Below are 22,492 nucleotides of genomic sequence, written 5' to 3' on the forward strand. Positions count from 1 at the left end.
TGAGAGAGGATATCATGTGTTTCATGGAAGAATTCTATGAGAGGGGTATTCCCGAGGGGAGGTAACCCATCTTTTATTGTTCTCATACCAAAGATGAATGATCCTATGAGTTTGAGGAGTATCGACCAATCTCTCTTGTTGGGTGTCTATATAAAATAGTTGTCAGAGTGTTAGTTAATAGATTAAGGCGACTTTGCCACATGTGACTGACAAAAAGGCAATGTGCTTTCTTGGCATCAAGGAATATTCTTCAAAGTGTGTTAGTTGCAAATTAAGTCATGTATAAGGCAAGAAGAAAGAAAAAAAAAAGGGTTTACTCCTTAAAGTGGACTTTGAAAAGGCGTACGATTTCGTTAATTGGGAATTCCTTTGGTATATGCTTCAAAGACTTGGTTTTGATGGAAAGTGGATTAGGTGGATGATGGCTTATTTGAAATCTAGCTCTATGTCGATGCTAGTAAATAGGAGCCCTACAAATGAATTTATCATGGAAATAGGCCTTCAACAAGGGAACCATTAGCTCTGTTTCTTTTCACCATTGTGGTATAGGATCTTAGCGGATTGATGAGACAAACAAAGGTGATGGACCTCTTTAAAGGCTGTGTAGTGGAGAGAAAATGGTAGAGGTGAATTTGCTCCAATATGCCAACGACACAATCATTATCGGTGAAACATCTTTAAGCAATGTGTTTGTTATCAAGAGTATACTTCATTGCTTTGAATTGGTATCCAACCTAAAAGTCAATTTTTTAAAGAGTAGTTTGGGAGCGATCGGGATGAATAGGAGTGTTTGTGAAAAGGTGGGTGAATCTTCTAAACTGTAGGACAATGGAGATCCCGTTTAGTTGTCTTGGTCTCCCTATCAATGTAAATCCTAGGGTGGAAACTACTTGGAGACCGATCATTGACAAACTCAAAAGAGAAGGTATCTACTTGAAATCACAAAAAGTCATCATTGTGTGGAGAGAATTTGTCTCGTCAATTTGGTATTGTCTTCTATACCTCTCTTTTACATTTTTTTTTCAAAATGCCTAATAGTGTTTTGGGAAAAGTTGTGGTTATTCAAAGAATTTTTTTGGGGCAAGTCGGGTTTAAAATCTAGTATATATATGTAAGCTTCACTTTGAGGTTTTTAGAGTCATCGAACCTAAACTTTAACTCGACAACAATCTTTGAGCTTATTCAATTATGTAACATTCACTTCAATAATTTTAAGTTGTCAAATTAAAATTTTAGTTTTATAACAATTATTGATATGATTTAATGTGACCTATATTTATGGAATATTATTAAACTTCACTCAAATCTTTTACAACCATTAGATCAAAACTTAAATTCTACAATAATTATTGATTTGATTTAATTTTTATTGAATGATAAATTATTTAAATCAATTATTAAGGATATAAATTAAGAAATAAATTATTTATTTTGCTCCAACAAATAAATTATTATGTATATAAATAATAATTCATAATAAAGTATGTTTTATTCAATTAAATAACCTTTGCTTCAATATTTTTGAACCGTCAGGTTAAAATTTATTTTGACAAAAATCATTGATATGGTTTAATGTAATATAAAATTAATGAAAGAATATTAATTTTTAAAGAAACAATGTTTTAATATTATTATAATTATTATCTTTTATATATTTATTAAATAAAATTAGAAAAAAATATAAAATATTTTAAAAATAATTATTTACTTTTATAAATTAATAATTATACTAAATTCAATATATCTCTATTCATAATTTATGAAAATATTTAACAATGATGTATTAGTATTATAATTACTATCCTTTTCATATTTATTAAATAAAAATATATTAATAAAGGAGTAAGAGATAGTGTAGTATTAATTTTTTTTTCAATATGTTATAGAACAATTGAGAAAATTATAGAATTCTTAAACACTATTAAATAATTAATTATCTAATTATTTTTATGAAAAGGAGGAGGAAAAACGTGTCACAAATAACTAGTGGAAAAACGTGTGATTATAAATAATTAGAGATAAATTATTAAATCATTTAATGTATACAAAAGAAAGAAAGAAAAATGGCGAGAATTAAAGGGAATGAGTTTTTTTTGTGTGTGTGTTTATTCTTTTCTTTGTTGTTTTCCGTTCACCAATAAAATAATTTATTTAATTAGTTAGTATTATATGAGTCATGAATTGCGGTCATCAATGCTCAGCAAAGAGGACTGGTAGTTATAACTCTGTTTTAGATACAATTTGACATCCTTGATATATTTTTTTTAAACAACAACATGATATTTTATAACCCATACAATTTGACACTACATTGAACATTTGAACGTAATATATGTTATTTATCAATAATTTATGCACAAATCCTTTTAAAAAATACGAGAGTCGGCAAAATTTCCATTTTTAATTTAATTTGTTTAATAAAATATTAATTTAAATCAAATCAATTTGATAGGTAATAGTTTTATAAACGTTGCTATTTTACTCTCTATCCTGCCTAATGTTTTTGGTTATTAATAATAATTTCAAAAATGATTATTATGATGAAATATTTAATCATAAGTGTTTGAAAAACTAAATTCAGTTTTGTTTTATATCAACGGAGTAACCATTTCTTTCTATCTTCGTATTAATTTCTTATTAGCAATTGCTACACTTTTTAATCACCACTATGATTAACCTCATCTCATAGTGTTCCTTTTCTACATTTATTTCTTGCCTTTCTTTTTCTTCAGACAACTCACGCACTGCTCAAATCAACCCACAACAACGTATACGTCAACAAACATGCGCTTCACATGATGTATAGCATGAAGTAAAAACAGGTATATCTGTATAGATATTGATTAATCAAAGTGATTGTTTTGTATACGATCAACACATTGCACACCTCCCATTTTATGTATTATTGATTTTCATAGGTTTCTTCTCAAATTCGTAAATCTACAACCACTTTGACTTAGTTTAATTAATTTTTTTAATATCAGTTTATTTTTTTGTCTTTATATGTTCAATTTCTATTCATTTATGCATTTTGTTTCAGAGTTATTTGATTTATTGTTTTGATCATTTCAGATAATAAATATGTTTGGAAATTTTAGAATTCAAAGCATGTGGTTAGCTTTTATTTTTGTAGTCCACTGTTCTTTGTATAGTGTTAGCTTCCACATGAAGCATTTAAATCAAATTGGACCAAAAATGTTATGAGAGTATGAAGTTTAACATATCTTTTGTTAAAGATTAAAAAAAATTGAAACACAAAAATACAATTTTATCTCTCCAACTTATATTTCTTGATATGCTATTTTTTGTAATTTATTTCGAAATTTTTTATTATTATTAGTTCATTTTATATTGTTTACTTATTAATAACATTCCTTGATCCACATTAGATACAAAAAAATTGCCTAGCTACGTAATTTGTAAGCAACATATTAAATTTTCACTTTTAAATCCCTTAATTTACTCTAATGAAAAGCATGCCCTGCATTATTTTTTAAATTACTTTAAAATAATAATTTTTCAAAATTAAAAGTGTTGTTTATTTATTAATTAATTTTCAATATCAAATTAACATTTTCATATATCATACGCAAAAAAACTTCTGCAAATTCGAATATTAATATAGAATAAACTTTTCCCCTTAATATCTACAAGCAAATCCCACGCACTCTAACTTTTTTCAATATTAATTAAATAAATGTCGAATAACAAGAATTATTTCATACATTTGAAATTATGTATACTAACACATAGGTAACCCAAAAATATTTATATTTATTATATTTATAATAGCAAGTTTAAATTTTGTCATTTTTTTATTAGTCTATTTATACTGACACATAGGTAAGCCAAAAATATTTATACTCACACAATTGAAATATAATCTTTCTTATAATAAATTTAAAATTTGTCATTTTTCTTTTTTATTGATTTAAATAAAGATGTTCAAATAATACTTTCACATGTAACAATAATATACTCTTTTTAAAAGAATAAATCTACACAAATTAGCACAGAAAATATTAGGACTAATATGTGTGTGTCCATTTTGTGTATATATTTAATATTTTTAATGTAAAAATATAACTACTTAAAATATAAAATACATTTGCCTCAAAATCATTAGTTAATTTGTGTATGTAACACCGGCTCAATTAAAAATATAAATAATCACCTTTTTTATTTTTGATGTAATTATATTTAACATACTGCTGAATATTGAAAACTAAATTTTATCATTTTTGCAAAGAGAATACATATAAATATGAAAAATATATAAGGTTTAAAATCTATATTGAGATTAAAATCTATGATCCTATGTAAATTATTCAACTCTTTATTATTATACTAAATTTCTTTTATATTTATGTAGAACAAACATTTTTCTCTAGGATAATGGTATATACTGATGTATTATTTTGGTCAAAGGTATATACTGATATTTTTTTATAACGTACGATATTTTAATACTTAATGCCCGTTTGGCCGTTTGTTTTGACATTAAATTAAATGTTCCGTTCTCTCGATTAATGCTATTTTTACTTTGACCAAAATTGTGTCTGAAAACGTGTTTTTACGTTGTAACAAAAAAACAATACCTAATTTTTTTATTTGGTACAGTATCATATAATTAGGATCTTAACCTTTTAAATGATATCCCAAATATTCTTATAAATTTTGTTTCTTTGGATGACCATGAGATTATTCTTCCATCTGGATTTATTTACACTTAAAAAATTTATTATCCCTTTCCAAAATTGTATTATGTGCGATCAAATTCATGTTTTTTTTCTTCATAAATTGTCAACTTAACTACATTCTTTAATTAATACCTAAATATTTTATGTAAACTGTCCCGTGAGGTGAAAATAGTAAACTATACAATTAAATTCATATGATTAATACAGTGTTAACAAAACAGTACGTTTTCCTTAACATATAATTTTAGTATATAAAAAAAATCAAAATTAACTGTTTCAAGCTTTGACATGGCTGAAATTTTTTAATTATCAAAACATTGTATAGATTGTGAGTCAGTTTTGGATGGTCTTCTGAACTCAACTCTTGGGCATTCAAATCTTTATATTCTCACACACAAATGTAAACATTTGTTTTCTTTTTGTTTTCAAATTTAATGGTGAGTTTAATTAAGAGTTAACCAAATTTTATTGTTCATTCTTTAGCAACAACGTCAATCTTATATGCTAGCTCTCTTATCTTTCATTATATTCCTCATTGTAGATGTTGTTTTGAATGAAATGTCTTAAGTTCATTTACCTAAAAAAATCAAAATTATTAACACGTAACATAACATACAATAACTGCGTAAAAATCATAAAAATAACGTGACATATTTGATATTTAAAAATAAAATAAGATTAGATGATATATTAACAAGTTAGTATATTATAATTTTATGAAAAATATTTAACAAAGAGAAAAAAATTATACACTGATAGTATAAAATTTTGTACACATTCATCCAATCATAATAAGTATATTGATTTTTAAAATAATTATCTTAAAATAAACTCATAAAATAATCCATTTTTTTAACCGATGCCATTTTCTCCATAATATTTCTTTAATTCTATTTTTCAAGGAATTTCATTTCTTAATGGTCATTGAGAAAACTTCAATTTTACGATATTTTGATTACACTTTAATTTATTTCACTGCCCGTTTCTTACGGTTACCATCTGCACGTAGTAGATATTATTATCTTGCTCAGCGTTTTCATTTTCTGGCTATTACATTAATTATCAAATTATTAACTCCTTATCTATTTGTCGTGTCGTGAGATTTGTAGCTTTGACAAATTTTATGTCAATGTCGAGGGTTCAAATACAATTCTTCTCTTCTATGTTGGTTTGAAACCAATTATAAAAATGGTTATTTGAGAAAATTATCAAATAAATATCTTATTTTAAATAATATTTATTCTGACCTTTATATAAAAGACAAATAAATCTATTTTTTCATAAATACAAGAAATATAAATTCACTTTAAGATGTATTGATTGTTAATTCTTTGTCATACCTTAGTTTACATTTTTTTACTAATATACCTTAATTTACATTGAACTCTAATAATGAGATGTTCACTCATTTTTAGATGTATGTATACATTCATAAAAATATTATCACTACTTAAATCATGAGTACTTTAGAATAAAATTTAAAATCATGATATTACTAATTAAAATTAATTAAGATACCTATTTTTATTGATTTCGATAAATTATTTATTTAGTTATTATAAAAAGAATCGGATAGAGCACTTTTAAGGATTTTTTTTTTGTATTAAACATAATAAGAACGTCGTGTAACTCAATAAAATAAAATTATGTCGTTTTCATAAATTTTTCGATGAATTAAAAAATACTTATTTTGATAGTTGTTGGTAGTTTATGCCTTTATGGTAGTTGAGTCTGAAATTCGACTAGGTCAATATATTAAATGAGAGAGACATAAGATTGTTGATATCGTATTATATTCGATCACTACTTTACCAACTTTTTCAGTTCATTGATGGTTACTGCCAGCAAAAGCGAGCCCACAAGCATATGGTAATGGCATAATAAACATTCGTCTCATCTCCTCTGTTGCCAATATCATTGCATTACGGTATCATTAACTCTTCTTTTTATTATTGTTTATGTTTTTTTTTTCCTAACCATTGATTTTTTTGTAAGAAGTAATTCCCCGTTCGATTCCTGTTTAATCTTTAAGAAAATAATAAATATTTTTCTTCTAAAACAATATATTTTATCTTTAATTCTGAATCACTTAATTAAAAAATAAATGTTATTATCTGTTACCATTTGCTTTGCTTCAAGTATTGGTGATTTATTATTATTGTATAACCAACTCACCTATCTTAATTTATTTATTTCCAGATAGACATAATCATGGTTCCACCTCAAAAACCACAAGGTCATCTATCTGAATCTCAGGCGGTTTTTCAATCTTGTGCACACCCTTTCAGTCTTTTCTCTTTCACTCTCTTTTTTTAATCTTTTTTATTTAAATAAATAAAGTAGAGAATAAAAGAATCTAGGACTATATATATTAATTTCCTTTAAAAAAAGGACTATATATTAATTACTAACGTTGTCATCAGTTTATACCAGCTTGTCCTGAGCTAGATGCGTGTTGAGCATGCGTTTCATCTTCTGCTTTCATCACTTGTTTTGAATTCCTTTCTATTCAACAAAAGGGTATTCAGATTTGCGTTCTGCACTTCTGCTCTTTGGTTCTGGTGGAGCTCTCAAGGTATTGCATTGTGTTTAAAGGTGCATTTTTTATAATCGGTTTCCATTTTTGTTATGCTCTGTGTTTTCGACCCTTTTAGTTTTATGATTGACAAGTAGAAATTCATAGCTTTGTTTTTCTTTTCTTGCATGTACCAGTACTCTTCCTTTGATAGCAGAAAGGAGGAAATTTGAGAGAAAAGGAGAATAAACTGTTATAGAGATGAAGGATTGCAGAGAAATTTGCTCATTTATTTGTGCCTTATCAATCTTACCCTTGGTATGTTTTTCTGCCAACTTTGTTCCTATAGATAATTACCTTATAGACTGTGGATCACCAACCAATACTTCAATAGATAGCCGCAATTTCTCAGCGGATAGTTTCTATAAGAATTTCCTTTCCACACAACAAGATATTCTTGCTAGTACCTCCTTGAAATCGATCACTTCCACCCGTGATTCGCCTCTCTATTCAACCGCTAGAATTTTCACCGCACCCTCAAAGTACACTTTTCCTATTAACAAAAAGGGGAGACATTGGATCCGTCTTTACTTCTTTCCATTTGCATATGAGAAGTACGATTTGAGTGCTGCGAAATTCGCTGTTTCCACCCAGAACTATAATCTTCTCAGTGACTTTAGTGTGCTGAAAAATCCTGTTATGAAGGAGTACTCTCTAAGTGTGAACTCAGACACCCTTGTGATCACCTTTGTGCCTTCCGACAATTCCATTGCTTTCGTGAGTGCCATTGAAGTTGTTTCGGTCCCTGATGACCTCATTATTGATGATGCTTTCACCCTAAATCCAGCAGGAAGCTACTCTGGCTTGTTTGCACAGGCACTGGAGACAGTTTTCAGGGTTAACATGGGTGGTCCAACCGTCTCCTCTGGCAGTGACACGCTTCAACGAACTTGGCTTCCTGATAAAAAATTCCTTATACAACCTAATTTGGCCCGTAATTTTACAAATATAGGTGCTGTGAAATATGTAGATGGCGGGCCAACAGCAAATACTGCCCCACCTATTGTTTATGGTACTCTAACACAGATGAATTCAGCCGATGATCCCCGAAGTAATTTCAATGTGACTTGGCAGTTTGATGTTGAGCCTCAGTTTCAGTACCTTGTTCGACTTCACTTCTGTGATATAATCAGCAAAAGTCTCAATGAGCTGTACTTCAATGTTTACATTAACTCCTGGTTTGTTGCCAAGGATCTTGATCTTAGTACGAGAAATAATATTTTGGGTGCTCCGTTTTTCAAAGATATGATTACAGCCCCATCTGCCAGCACCAAAATTCTCGTAAGCATAGGCCCTTCTACCGTGAGTAACGATTATCCTAATGCTATTTTGAATGGGCTGGAAATAATGAAAATGAACAACTCTGTGAGTAGTCTCAGCTCATCAACGGCTGTGCCTTTGTCTAGTACTTCTGGTTCAGGTTCTAAGAAAGTTGGCTTGATAGTGGGCGTGAGTGTTGGGGCATTTCTTGCAGTGTTCATTGTTGGAGTTTTCTTTTTTCTACTATGCAGGAAAAGAAAACGTTCTGGAAAAGAAGGGCATTCGAAGACATGGATTCCCTTATCAATCAATGATGGAACTTCTCACACCATGGGAAGTAAATATTCTAATGCCACAACAGGAAGTGCTGCTTCAAACTTGGGGTATCGCTTCCCTTTTGTGACAGTTCAGGAGGCTACAAATAATTTCGATGAGAGTTGGGTTATTGGCATTGGTGGTTTTGGTAAAGTATACAAGGGAGAGTTAAATGATGGTACTAAAGTTGCAGTTAAGAGGGGTAATCCTCGGTCCCAGCAGGGGCTTGCGGAGTTCCGAACTGAAATTGAGATGCTGTCTCAGTTCCGCCACCGCCATCTAGTATCATTGATTGGATATTGTGATGAAAAGAATGAAATGATATTGATATATGAATATATGGAGAAAGGAACTCTCAAAAGCCATCTTTATGGTTCAGGTTTCCCAAGCTTAAGTTGGAAGGAGAGACTTGAGATATGCATTGGAGCAGCTAGAGGACTGCATTACCTTCACACCGGGTATGCTAAGGCCGTTATTCACCGTGATGTGAAGTCTGCAAATATCCTGCTTGATGAGAACCTCATGGCCAAAGTTGCTGATTTTGGGCTATCGAAGACTGGGCCTGAAATTGATCAGACACATGTGAGCACAGCTGTCAAAGGGAGTTTTGGGTACCTTGATCCCGAGTATTTCAGGAGGCAACAGCTTACAGAAAAGTCAGATGTGTATTCATTTGGGGTGGTTCTGTTTGAGGCTCTTTGCGCTAGACCTGTTATTGATCCAACCCTTCCTAGAGAAATGGTGAACTTGGCTGAATGGAGTATGAAATGGCAGAAAAGAGGGCAATTGGAGCAAATAATAGATCCAACTCTTGCGGGGAAAATCAGACCAGATTCTCTTAGGAAGTTCGGAGAAACCGCTGAAAAATGTTTGGCTGACTTTGGCGTTGACAGGCCTTCTATGGGAGATGTCTTGTGGAACTTGGAGTATGCTCTCCAACTTCAAGAGGCTGTTGTTCAAGGTGATCCTGAAGAAAATAGTACAAACATGATTGGTGAACTCTCTCCACAGGTCAACAATTTCGACCATGAAGTAAGTGTTTCTGCGGCACAATTTGAAGCAACAAGTCTCGATGATCTGTCTGGTGTTTCTATGAGTAGAGTATTCTCACAGCTGGTGAAGTCTGAAGGGAGGTGATTTTGAATATTATATCTTCTAAATTTGCATCACATTACTCTTCTTTTATTATTCTAGTGGTTTATCTTCTGAACGGTAGTTCTCAGCCTCCTTACAGAGGATTGAGGCACTTTATAGACTTGTAAAGAAAGGTAAAGTTAATGAAACAAGTTTGCATAATTGTGACACGACCATACAGCTCACGGTTAAATATCTGATTTGTGATGTTTGAGTAGGATTATCTTGAAAAATGAATGCGCATTGTGTAAATATGATCTGTAAGTACCTTACCACTCATCAGCCAGATGTTTATCTGAATCGCCAAATTCTTGTGTCAAGCTGCCAAACAGAGATGGGTTTCCTTTTTTTACAAGTGCTGATACCAAGTCGTTTTTGTCCAATTGTCTAGCATGTAGTTTCTCTGAAATGCTTGTTCAATGTTTGGCATGCTGTGTTATTCTTTGCAAGGTTTGGTTCACACGCTTCCAAATTTTCTAACCTGAACTTAAATACTTGCAAAAATTTATGTGCGCATCATGCTCATGTACCGTGTCAAGATTGGAGACAAATATCATGGTGACATTGGTCAGAAGGAACAAGGAATTTAAATCGTTTGATTAAGCACGGTATATGTCAGCCTTGACCACCACTGGTTCTTAATTCGTCTGTAATCCAAGTCTTATTATAAGGGAGCCTGAGGTTCAGATTCCTGCAAAACTCTCAAGACTTGCTATGTAGAGCATGTAACAGATTTTTGAAACTGCACAATCAAAATATAACTCAAGCGTAGAACTATATCAGGCCTAATTTTGCTATAAGAAAGTAAATTACTTTTGGGTTGCATACAAAACATTGTACATGTAGATAGTGTTTGCACAATTTTCATTTTTCTCAATTACGTTAGCCATATCATTAGCAATGGATCTTGATTCAGGAAACACTCTTGTACTCTTATTGCTTGAGAACCCTTGTTACCTACCTTATTTTGTACACAAACTTTTACCAGCAACTCCATTGTCTAATTTTCTAACTAACTTTGTACTCGGTACGACGGTAATGGAACTTTAAAGGTCACGCTACGTTTTTGTTATAGTGCAACACACTAATAAAGTTTTCTACATCGTGGATTTGAATCCTCCGAATAACGTACCCAACAAAGCAAAACATATTTGAAGACAAAATAAAAATAAAGTCCAAGCTTCGAGACTACACCCTCACACGCAAGTTGATGCAGACAATGTTGAAAACACTCCCCAATGGCTTAAGAGGACCACCATCTACCAAACAAAGCATGCGCTGAAGGACTAAACGACAACAATATGCTTTGAAAATCAGAACCATACCCTGAACATTATTACAAAAGTAATATTTCACTAATAGGGAATAACGACGCGAACCAACCTGATAAAGTGGTCCTATAGAGGACCAAGCAAAACTGCATTGCTAGCACATTCAACTAAATCCATTTCGAAAACGCTAAATCACTAAACAACAATCCACTAGCTCATTACCCACAAGTCCACAACACAATTTCAGGTAACAATAACCAAACGCGAAAATAATACTAATACCAAGATTCTAACATTAGCAACATATAGTGATTCAATTACAAACTTGCCAGCAATAACAGCTAAAGACTGCATTACAAGTTACTGCAACACCACCGGCAACTTCCCACACCCAATCCTTGCCATTTCTTTTTACTATATCCATAACAGCAAGGGTTTCTCAAATCCAGATTAGCCTCCAAAACAAAAGAACCTAACAATAAAATAAAAAAACCTAGCCCCCAAATCCGTAGAGGGTCCTTCCCTGTCTCTTGAGAGCATAAACCACGTCCATTGCCGTAACGGTCTTTCTCCTAGCATGCTCAGTGTAGGTAACGGCGTCACGAATCACGTTCTCCAAAAAGATCTTGAGCACGCCACGTGTCTCTTCGTAGATGAGACCACTGATACGCTTCACGCCACCCCTACGAGCCAAACGCCGAATCGCGGGCTTGGTGATTCCCTGAATGTTATCGCGCAGCACCTTACGGTGTCGTTTCGCTCCTCCCTTTCCCAAACCCTTGCCTCCCTTTCCACGCCCAGACATTCTTGCTCAGAAAAGTTCAGTTAACAACAACAAGTCTCACAATCTGCACCGTAAATTCAAACACACAACAATTAAACTAAACCAAAGAGGATTAAGAGTAAGATGAAGAAAGCATGGCAAAATTAGTAGTAATTGGAAATTACCGAGAGGGAAATGGTGAGAACTGCGTTTTCTGTACTGGTGGAATGCGAGGGAGATTTTGTTTGTATTTATATATACGTGGTGTTGGGGTTGGGGGACTAGTGCGTGGATCCGTGAGAGGGATTTTGGTGAAGCGTTTTGGAGCGTTGATGGATTGTGAATGAACGGTTCAGATGTGAGATAAAGTTGCGTGCGGATCGATGACGTGGATGAGAAAAGAAAAAAACCTAGTGGCTTCTGTCTTTGGCGCCTATGCCAGTTTGAACTTTGGAGCCCGCTGAATTCTATTCTCAATGCCACGGAGTGTGTGTTTAGAGTTAAATCCAACAAAAATGAAAGTTATAATAATTGCTTTGGAAAGTGTGATACAGCTGAAAACATCTTCAAATGTATCAACTTTTTTTTTATTGTTTAAGCGATCCTGATAATATCCATTACTTATTTTTACTTTTTTTTAGTATAAGCGTTTAATCTCTATGACCCACTCCAATTCTTTGAGTGCTTAAATAATCAAAAGTGTTCGCATCCTTATATTTATAATTATTTTATTTATGAAATAATTAAATTTTAAAAATTAAGATATTTATTGAGACTATTATTTTGCAAAATATTTTTTGAAAATATAAAATAAATTTTATTTAAAATAATAAAAATAACAAAAACTCACTATTATCTAATGTTTTTAAAATTGACTTGATTTATCATATGGATGACCTAATTGATTTAAGTCTATTATTGAATCGGTCATGAGTATGACCTAACTTAGTATAAATCAACAACTTAAATATACAACTCAGTCTTATTAGAAATATCTCATATGTTATATACAAGTTTTAACTTTTTCACATACTTAATGTGATTACACATTATAAATATAAAACAAATCAAATTTTAAAATTTATAGGAATGAAAATAGATCAAATCAGACTTTAGTAAACAAACATAACATGTTTTATAAAACTAAAGCCTAAGTCTCACATATTATCTATCAAACACATCCTTTTGAGTTTGATTTATCTTCATCTATTAGTCTATTTTATATTTTTTTTTCAAAAGTAAAACTTACAATTCATTGTTAGTTTTTCAACAACAAAAGTGTTAATGTCTACACACAATAAAAACAAACAAAAAATGGTGGTCAATAAAACCAAATCAATTGGATAGTATGTAAATGCTATTTTTTTAGTATTTTGATTTTTTATCTATTTAATATATGTTGATGTCAACTTGTCAAAATTAAAAAAAAAAAATGTACATTCTTACCAAAAGCTTAACCAACATGAATAGAAAAATTAGTATGTGAGACATTATCAACCTGGTATATTACATATTTATGATCCACGAAATTAAAGTTACGATTTAGGTTAATTTATTTTTTATTTTAATTAAATAAAATTTTTAAAAGTTTAAGCCTATCAAACTAGACTTTAAATACGTCAAATCATAAGTCTTTATCTACAACTTCACCTATTATCATCCCTAATTGCAATAGAGGCATCAAACTTCGAACCCATAGCCTTTGAATTCTAATAAATGACTAAACCACCACCATAGACCATTTGCTATCAAATAATTGATATAATGCACGTGATACATTGTCTGTAGCTTTATTTGGTCCTTTTCTTTCCTTAGGCCTTGCAATAAAAAAAATTCTTCCATTTAAATTCACAAAGCATTAATTAACCATTAAGGTGAAATAAATATAAATAATTAAAATACATGTACAAATTATAATTATAATTAATATATATAGGAGGATGCTAACATAGGTTCACATAAAAAAAATAGAAGGTATAAGTTAATAGTCTACCTTCATATTTGAGCAAAATAACCATTTTTCTTATATTTTAGATTGCTATAAGTTGAAGGATATTTATGTAAATTTATTTTATTAATCCCTTTTTTTCTCTCCCCCACGTCTACTCGTGTCATGTTGCATCATCAACGTTGCTTTCCCTCTATCTCTGCTCACCTCTGCCTTCATCGTCTACCCCATTGTTTCCATGAGCTCCACCCACCAATCACGACGGCGGAGAGGACCGCACACCTAGTTGACTAAGTTACAAGACTCCTTTTGCCGTGCTTTTCCGATTTGGCAAAGAGAAGAATCGAGTCGGGGCTCCGATTCCTGACACTGAATACAATAAGCACTTGATAGGGATTTTCGCATCAAAGCTATTCTTTCTGATTTGTTTTCTCATTCCTAATAGCGTTGAACATAAGCGTTAATGGAAAGCCGGAAATAGAACATGGGAAAGAGAAATTAAGGCTTTTTATTAACTGCATTTTAAAAAAATAAAAGAAAATTACTTGGCAGCCCTTTAATCTATGTTGCTATAAACTAACGGACAATGGTTTTTAAGTCAAAGAACTTCTAATTTTTTAGTGGGTTTATGTTAGCAAACCCAATATATACTTACTGGGTGAGAATAGCAATTTTATTGCTTGCTACTTTTGGGATCAATCCTGTAGTGGCCTGCTGTTACGGGCAATAGTGGCCTTCAAACATTAAACGCAGACTGTTACTTCCTGCACCTCCATGTTATTTCCTGTATCATTTCTGGAATGTTTTTTGTACCTTTCAGATTGATCATTCTGGAAACAAAAAAAAAAGTGCATTCCAGAACATAAAGAAGCCATGAAATAAGTGCAGGAAGCAACTTGGGAGGAGAAGGAAACAATAGTCACGAAAACAATTTTTGTGTTAGGCCGGATTGTGCTACTTTGGCACCCAAATAAAAATATCTCTTGAGAGATAAAAAAAAAAAAAGGTGGCGACTACCAAGGTCTATTTCCAGTGTGACCGTGTGGTGATACTTGTCACGAGCTTTTAATTTATTTATTTTTTTATAGCTATTAGCCTATTTCAGTATTTATTTCTATATATTTCATGCTTCTTTCTTAGGCAACATGTGCTTAACATTGCTATATAAAAGTAGTGCTTTTGGTTCCATGGTCTTTTTTGGCGTTAACAACTTGAATCAGCATGATTAAGAAATGCTTTTTCCAAGTTCCACCATCGTAGGTGTTGCATTCATAGCTCGTGTAGCTCAGTATTATAGCCACCAATATTCATATACTATGTATTTATTTATTCCTTTTAGTTGTGAGGTGGTTTCCATAATCCCCATCACTGAGCACCAATCACACAAGGGCAAGGAAAGTACTTTTGGAAACATAATCTCAACCTTTATGCAGTGTGATATTTTTCCCCCCTCTATATACATAAAGGATTCTATAGGAAACCAAAACCCAGTTTTGGCCCCTTGAATTCGTGTCTCGGTGAGAATCAATATAAAAAATTATTAAGTTAAAATAATTTTAAATTTTAAAAATTATTCTTTTTCGTTTTCTTTACACCTTATCAAGCATATGTAAAATTTTCTTTTCAACTATCTCCCACACAAACTAATCACTAGTCAAACAAAAGGCTATTGGATTTCACTTTTATCAATGTTTTGCATTTTTGGATATTAAAACGCCGACCGTAAACCTAGCTAGTGGCTAACAAAGACGATGATGATGGGGCTGTCTTCTTTCCCGCCTTTGGAAGTTACCCTAGAAACTATAGCCTTAAAGCTTAACTTGAGAAGAACATGGTTGCATGGATTCAACTAAATTTTAGATTATTATGACTAGACAATAAGTTTCAATGAATTTATAATTTTTTATTAGTTAAAAAATTATTTAATTATTCAATAAATAAATTTTTTAATAATTTTTCATAAGTTTTAGTATTTTATGAAACACTACTAGAAATAATATTTTTTAACATACTAACTTTTAATTTCTAATTTTTTATATTTTTTATCTGTAATATATTTATTCTTTTTTATTACTATTTTTAAAATAAATCATAATTTTTATTTTTTTATCATTTCATACTTTTTAATTATTTTAACATATATTTCTACTAAACATCTCTAATTTAATAAGTTTTCAACTTAACTAATTTTTCTAATTTTTCAGTTAATTTTGTATAACTTATATAATATAATCTCGTATTAAACATCAATTCACAACTTGTTATGCTAATGTGTACGAGGCCTTAATTAATGATAGGCTAAAAGTATAAAGTATGGCTGACTCTGCATTCTTAAATTAATCACTTTAGAGCAGGTAAAGTAACCGATTTCAAATATTTTGGGAGGCTTGAGATTGTTAACATATTTGGGTACTGGTTTTACGTAAAAAAAAATGTAGACAAAAGTGAAATGCAACGTTAAGTAGGAGCCTATGTTGGTTTTTGGATTTGAAAAAAAAAATGAAATGTGAACCGATTAGTTTTAATTGGTTTGCTTTTGTTAGGATTTTAGTTTTTTTTTTCCCTAATTTGAATCAAATCAAATTAATGTTGAATGAATTGGTTTGATTCAGATCATTAAATACATAATTAAAAAAATGTTTAAAACAATATATAAAATAACAATTTTTATTCAAAAATTAACATATAATCGGTGACATACATCAAATGAGCTAAATCCATCATGGGGAGATCCAGAGATAAAAATTATACTTTCAACGCCAACTCAGTAGAGGTTCAAAGGAGGCTCAAGAGAGTCAACAACCGTTGTGAGAAGGTAGAACAACTGAGAGGAGGAGGCTATGAGAGTATGCATGTGTGACGTTCTTGTAGTAGGATTATGTAAGAAAGAAAAACGAAAATGTCAAAGGATTATGTAAGAAAGAAAAACGAAAATGTCAAAGTGAATTTTTATATGTATGCAATGGACATAAAACTCAAAAGAGATGTACAAAATAACATAAAAATATAAGTAACTTCAACATTTAAAATATAATAATAATAATATTATATATTTTGTTTGAAATAATAATTAGAATCAATTGTCATTGATTTGATTCGGGTTGGATCCAAACTAGGAAAAAATTGAACCAATTTAATTAATTTGATTTGAATTGTCGAGTTTATTGGATTAACCTAATGAATACCCCTAATTTAAAATACTTTTGATGTTATTTTTTAATTACTTACATGTCAAATTGTATTACATGTTACAATAAAATTTTAATTTAATAAAAACAAAGCTAAAAATATCTAAGTGAACATCGATTTGTATTGGGATACATGCAACCTAAGATGGATCCAGGAATGTATAAAAAAATGGTCATTTTTTTTACGTAATTATTTAAATATTTAAGTTTTAATAAATAATTATTTCATAAATAATAAATTTAAAAAATATTTATTATTGATTTTATGAATAAAATTAGAGATATAATCTATTACTAAAAAAATTTAAATAAATGTTAACTTAAAAATATATTTTTCTTATAAGTCACCTGTGTCACACATTATAAGTTTTGAAGTATTTATCTGTGTAATATTATTAATGTTAAATCCATCATTCATTAATACTAGTTCATTAACAAAACAATATTCGCACATAGTAAAAATAAGAACAGAAAAATAATATAGTTTTTTTAACTCAAAAGTCAATTTGATTGTTTCTTTTTTTTTATGATTATTTTAGTATCAAAATGTCAATATAAAATATAAAAAATACGATAGAAATCAATATCTTAAATGAATTTTATTACTTCTAAAGTTGAATCCATAATTTTTGACATAAGTATGAGTTAAATATTGATGCTTCATGTCAAGTAGTTCCGTAAAATATCCAATTCCGGTTGATTGTAATATAACGGCTGGGTGAAATTTATTAATTTTTTTTGCAAATGTTTTTGAGAATCTGCTTTGCGGTCCAAAGACATGATTGAACCTTGAAGTTCAGCTTGATAGGCTAATAATGGCCTTAGACTTTCGATACGTAGCTGAGATATATAGCTTCACATAATGTTTATCTTCTTGTGATGATTGCTGCTTGCCGTTTTAGTATAATCCCACTAAAGTTCTTGTATTTGTGATCGGTATCTGCCGTCATTGACCGCAAACAAAACCAAGCATTATCCGGACAAGACTTGATTTGACTCTAGGCTTTCATTGCTTCAGTGAAAGTGCATTGTAATATAAGCTCAAAACTGCTAAGGATATGGCTTGTGCCCACTAGCTACTTTCGTGCTTTTTCACATTTTTTTTGTCACTTTTGAGAGCATCACAAGCTCCCCGCAAAAAGAAACAAAAGGTTCAAGATGAAGCATAGAGACCCTTTTGATCTTCACTCTCCACTCTTCAATACCAATATGGCAATATATGCAAATGTAACAATGGTCAAAGAAGTAAATTGATCACCCTTTTGCTCTGCTTTTCACCCTGCTGAAATCCAAGAGTGATGTGTTTTTGTAAAGTGAAAAACAAAATGGCTTTTAGGTTGAGCTTGAAGACAAATTCAGAGCACTCCATTTTTGTCCCAAATTTCACTGTAAAGAAGTGATAGGTACATCACCCCCGTAGCGAAAGTGATGGTCACCACTCACCATCAATTTTTTACCACCTTACCTTTCTTATCTTTTTTCAGGGTATCCACTTTTAATTTACCTTTTTTCCCTCACACAATCGTATCAATAAAAGAAGACTATGGTATAAAATATATAAATACATCATATAGGAAATAAACCCCAAGTACAACTTGCAAAAGCTTTTTTGTCCAAACAATACAATGCTGCTGCTGCTACTGAGGCCTAGTCTATAAAACCATAAAAGGGCACTAAAAACTTCACCCCAGATTGAAGTCTAAAACTGCACATGGTCACATCCATGATTCAAGTAAGTACCTATATATATATATAGATATATATTTACATTACCAACTTCAAAACTTAAAAAAAAAAAACATGGAAAAACAAACAACTTAATTATCTAGCCATGCTGATTTAAGGATGCAATTATTTTAATAGAACACACCAAAGGAGGAACTACTGCCTTGAGGCTCCTGAGCAATATTTGCAGGAACTAAGGAATCAAAGAAATCAGCCCAATTCTCTTCCTCTTCATCCTCTTCCTCTCCATTTCCCATGTGACTCCACTGAGCTGGAGGGTTCTTAGCAGTTTCATCATTCCTTGCAAATCGCCCTCTGATACGTGGCCTGCTATCTGCCAAAGTCTTTCTGCAAGCATACTGATTCCCAGAAGAAAAAACAAGTTAATATTTTTGTTGTGATTGCATCATGTCTAAATACTAAACAGTAAACAGTGCTGTGGTGGACCAATAGAGCTATATACAGTACACTGTGTTGGAGAGAAGTATAACATGTCTTACTTGTTTCTTTCCTCTCCTAGACGTTACAGTAATGAGGGTACTAGCTAGCTAGTTAACCTATAGAATGAGACAAATATGTGAGAAGATTTTTCTTGCTTCACAAATCACACATTTTTGGACCGGTTGCAACTTGCAATACACTAACATACACATGATATCACAATTATGTATGTAGTCTTCAATTAATATCTCTGGTGCGGCCAACAAGTCTCTATCGTGCAAAGATCATGAACGAATCCTTGTGTTGAAAGAATCACTACTTCTACATATCAGGATTTTTGTCTAACTTCTTACTATTTCCCTTAACTTTCAACCCTCGATATGATTTTAGCATGATATGATGCATCCTTCTAAAGGGCAGAATGGTTTTTCAGCAGTGATTTTCGTCTTCATTTGTGCATTATATCGCTGTGACGCTGTTTGTTTCAAATTGATCCACGTCTTACTTTCACTCTTTTTTTAATGTCAACAAAAATTATTAGCATATTTTGATGGAATATGTACAAGGTTTCAAAAAACAGTTCATAACCCTTTTGACTGCAACATCAATTTTCTTTTTAACTCGTCATAACCCTACTTGTGGCCACGCTGGTCGCATTTACGCACACTTTTCTGCAATAAATATTTGGATAAAACTGCAACCTCAATTTAGACTAAAAATTATATATTCCAAATTTTAAATCTATAAAAGTTTAATTGGCCCAATGCATGTTTTATTTAAAAACAGATAATATATAGAAAGCTTTGTAATTTAATACAAAACTATATCTTAAAAAAAGAGATTAAACCTTAATTTTCTTGCCGAAGTTCCTCTGGTTTCTCTTGTTCCTATATCTCTCAATCCTCACCTTCTTCTCCTCTGGGCTATAAGGACTGGTTCTGCTCATTTCTTCAATGATCAAACTACTTTCACTTGACAATGAGCTATCAGAATGCTGAAAATGTTGCATTCCATTGAATCTCTGTACAAAAAAAAAAAAAATATATGATTCAAGAATCAATTTACATGAAATTGCATGAAGTATAAAACAATAATATACTATGTTACACATGTCATTTTTTAATGTGTGCGTAATTATTGTGTCCATTCATTACACGATTTATCATCCATGTCTAGTTTCACTTTTCTCTAATATAATTCCATTATCTCCAACAAAAATAGAGTTTGATTTTTAATTTATGTTTGTGCTTATTACTTAATTAGAATTAGAATACTTTAAATAAAAATAGTGAACCAAACAGGAACCGGTTAAAAAGGTTCGTGAAAGAACATAAAGAACACCATGGCCCATGGGGTGCCAAACAGGTGATCATGGTTATTTAGGTCTCAACAAAAAAAAAAAAGAAAATGAACCAAACAGGGAACAGGTACGTGAAGAACACCATGGGGTGCAAAACAGGTGATCATGGTTATTTAGGTCTCACAAATCATAAGAAAAAACGTGTGAATTTCATACATTTTTTTGTTTGTTAATTCAATGAGTCATGGATTAGTCACTCGAAATATTAAAAATTCTTATAAGGACTCGACTTTTTTCTTGACAGATATTCTTTTTTGGTATGCACAAGTTTCGGATTGAAATCACCAACTTAAAAAAAAATTAATAATATTTTTTATCGGTAAAAATTGAATATAAATAATAAAAAAATATCAAATAACATATGATGTGACGTGACAGTAATAATAGTAATATCAGGGTGTATAGATTTTACGGTGAGACCTACGTATTAGAGAGTGTATTTATGATTGGAAAATATTTCTTAGGCACTGAAAAGGTGTATAGAGGAGAGATAAGTATTTGGCAACAAAAAATGTGGTTGAAATGTTTTGTAAATATGATTATATAACTAATCTGATTGATTATAGGATTAGTGATGATAGAATAGGAAGGAACCTGAAGGTCACCGGTACTGCAAGCTCTCCGTACGGGACCGTTTTCCGAGTCAATGAACTCAACGAAAAGAGGAGAGAACTCAGAAAAGGGTTGGTGGTGGGCCCTACCATTCTTCTGCAGCGAGTGGCTGCTAACGCTCCTCTGCACTACTCGCCGACTCTCGTAATTACTCGCCAGCGAACTCGGCGACCCCATGTAGCTCGTGCACCCGCTGCTGCAGCTGTTGTACGTGTTACTCGAACTCATCTCCGAGTAATTGAGTTCGTGAACCGAGTTGTCAAACTCGCCCAGCCCGAGTTGGTGGTGAGCGGCGGCGGAGTACTGCATTGGCGACGCCGTGGATGCGTCCGGTGGAGAGAGGAAATGGCCGAGGGAGTCGGCGGCGGCGCGTGAGAGCGAGGCGTTGCGGTGTGTGTACATGGCGCGTGGGAAGGTGGATCGGGAAGAAGTAAGCTTAGTAGAGAGGTTGAGGAATAAAAAGAATGAATGCATTATGCATGTGAAGAGAGGGAGGGGGTTAGTATTTAATATTTTTCAGTGTGGGGGAGATGCGGAACAAAACAAAACCCAAAAAGCCAATGGATTCGAAAGAAACTCTTTTCTTTTCTTCTTTTTTTTTTCCCCCTCTCTTGAGAGAGTGTAAAGAGTGAGACGTGGAGATGATGTCACCAGTTTGAGCAAAGAGTTGACTTGTTCCTTTCCTGAATTCTTCAAAATCATAACAATTTGAGAGTTTTAATTAAGCTTGTCTTAAGTATAGTATAAGAGTTGTTTTAACTGATTAAACACCTAATATTTAGGTTGACTCTTAAAAACACACTTAGATTAAACTAAGGAGAGTTTACTATATCATACAAATTATGTCCAACTTAAATTAAGATCTTCACCAATTTATACATCACCTTTATATCTTTCATTAGATTTAATTTTATGTAATTAATTTTACCAAAAAAATAAAAAATTATATGGACATAAATTTTGATGACTTATTATTTTATAGATATGCTAACTCTTAGAATTTGACTTTTGGTCTATTTCAAGTGAATCTAAGATTTCTAATACATACGTCGTGTTAAAGACCAAATATTCCAAGTATAAAATTTATAAGATTGAATATTTGCATGTGATTTAATAATAACCCAATGATATGTTCAACATTAATTATTAAAATAAATTCTAATCTAATTAATTAAAAAAATATTTTAATATTATTTTTGA

At 31.4% G+C, this 22,492-nt stretch overlaps 3 protein-coding genes across 5 annotated transcripts; 1 reads left to right on the forward strand and 2 right to left on the reverse strand.

Annotated features, from left to right (window-relative positions):
• Positions 1-6,921: 6,921 nt before the first annotated feature.
• On the forward strand, positions 6,922-10,146 carry LOC100305414 (protein kinase). 3 transcript variants are annotated; one of them, XM_041006369.1, is made up of 2 exons: positions 6,922-7,295; positions 7,413-10,146. In XM_041006369.1, exon 2 carries the CDS (start codon positions 7,477-7,479, stop codon positions 9,985-9,987), a length of 2,511 nt encoding a protein of 836 aa, XP_040862303.1. In that variant the 5' UTR covers positions 6,922-7,295; positions 7,413-7,476; the 3' UTR covers positions 9,988-10,146. The 3 variants fall into 3 exon arrangements, with proteins under 3 accessions (XP_040862303.1, XP_040862302.1, NP_001235040.1); XM_041006368.1 differs by having other exon boundaries at positions 6,922-7,275; NM_001248111.1 differs by lacking the exon at positions 6,922-7,295 and having other exon boundaries at positions 7,477-7,933; positions 8,009-9,987.
• Positions 10,147-11,525: 1,379 nt separating this feature from the next.
• On the reverse strand, positions 11,526-12,347 carry LOC100784197 (histone H4). The gene is made up of 2 exons (XM_003537982.4): positions 12,204-12,347; positions 11,526-12,103 (listed from the first exon to the last, which is right to left on the reverse strand). Exon 2 carries the CDS (start codon positions 12,058-12,060, stop codon positions 11,749-11,751), a length of 312 nt encoding a protein of 103 aa, XP_003538030.1. The 5' UTR covers positions 12,061-12,103; positions 12,204-12,347; the 3' UTR covers positions 11,526-11,748.
• Positions 12,348-18,681: 6,334 nt separating this feature from the next.
• Positions 18,682-21,833, reverse strand: LOC102667349 (two-component response regulator-like APRR9). The gene is made up of 3 exons (XM_006590940.4): positions 21,275-21,833; positions 20,168-20,341; positions 18,682-19,238 (listed from the first exon to the last, which is right to left on the reverse strand). Exons 1-3 carry the CDS (start codon positions 21,764-21,766, stop codon positions 19,011-19,013), a joined length of 894 nt encoding a protein of 297 aa, XP_006591003.1. The 5' UTR covers positions 21,767-21,833; the 3' UTR covers positions 18,682-19,010.
• Positions 21,834-22,492: the final 659 nt, after the last annotated feature.

Source organism: Glycine max, chromosome 11, assembly GCF_000004515.6.
Source record: "Glycine max cultivar Williams 82 chromosome 11, Glycine_max_v4.0, whole genome shotgun sequence".
Classification (NCBI taxonomy): Eukaryota; Viridiplantae; Streptophyta; class Magnoliopsida; order Fabales; family Fabaceae; genus Glycine; species Glycine max.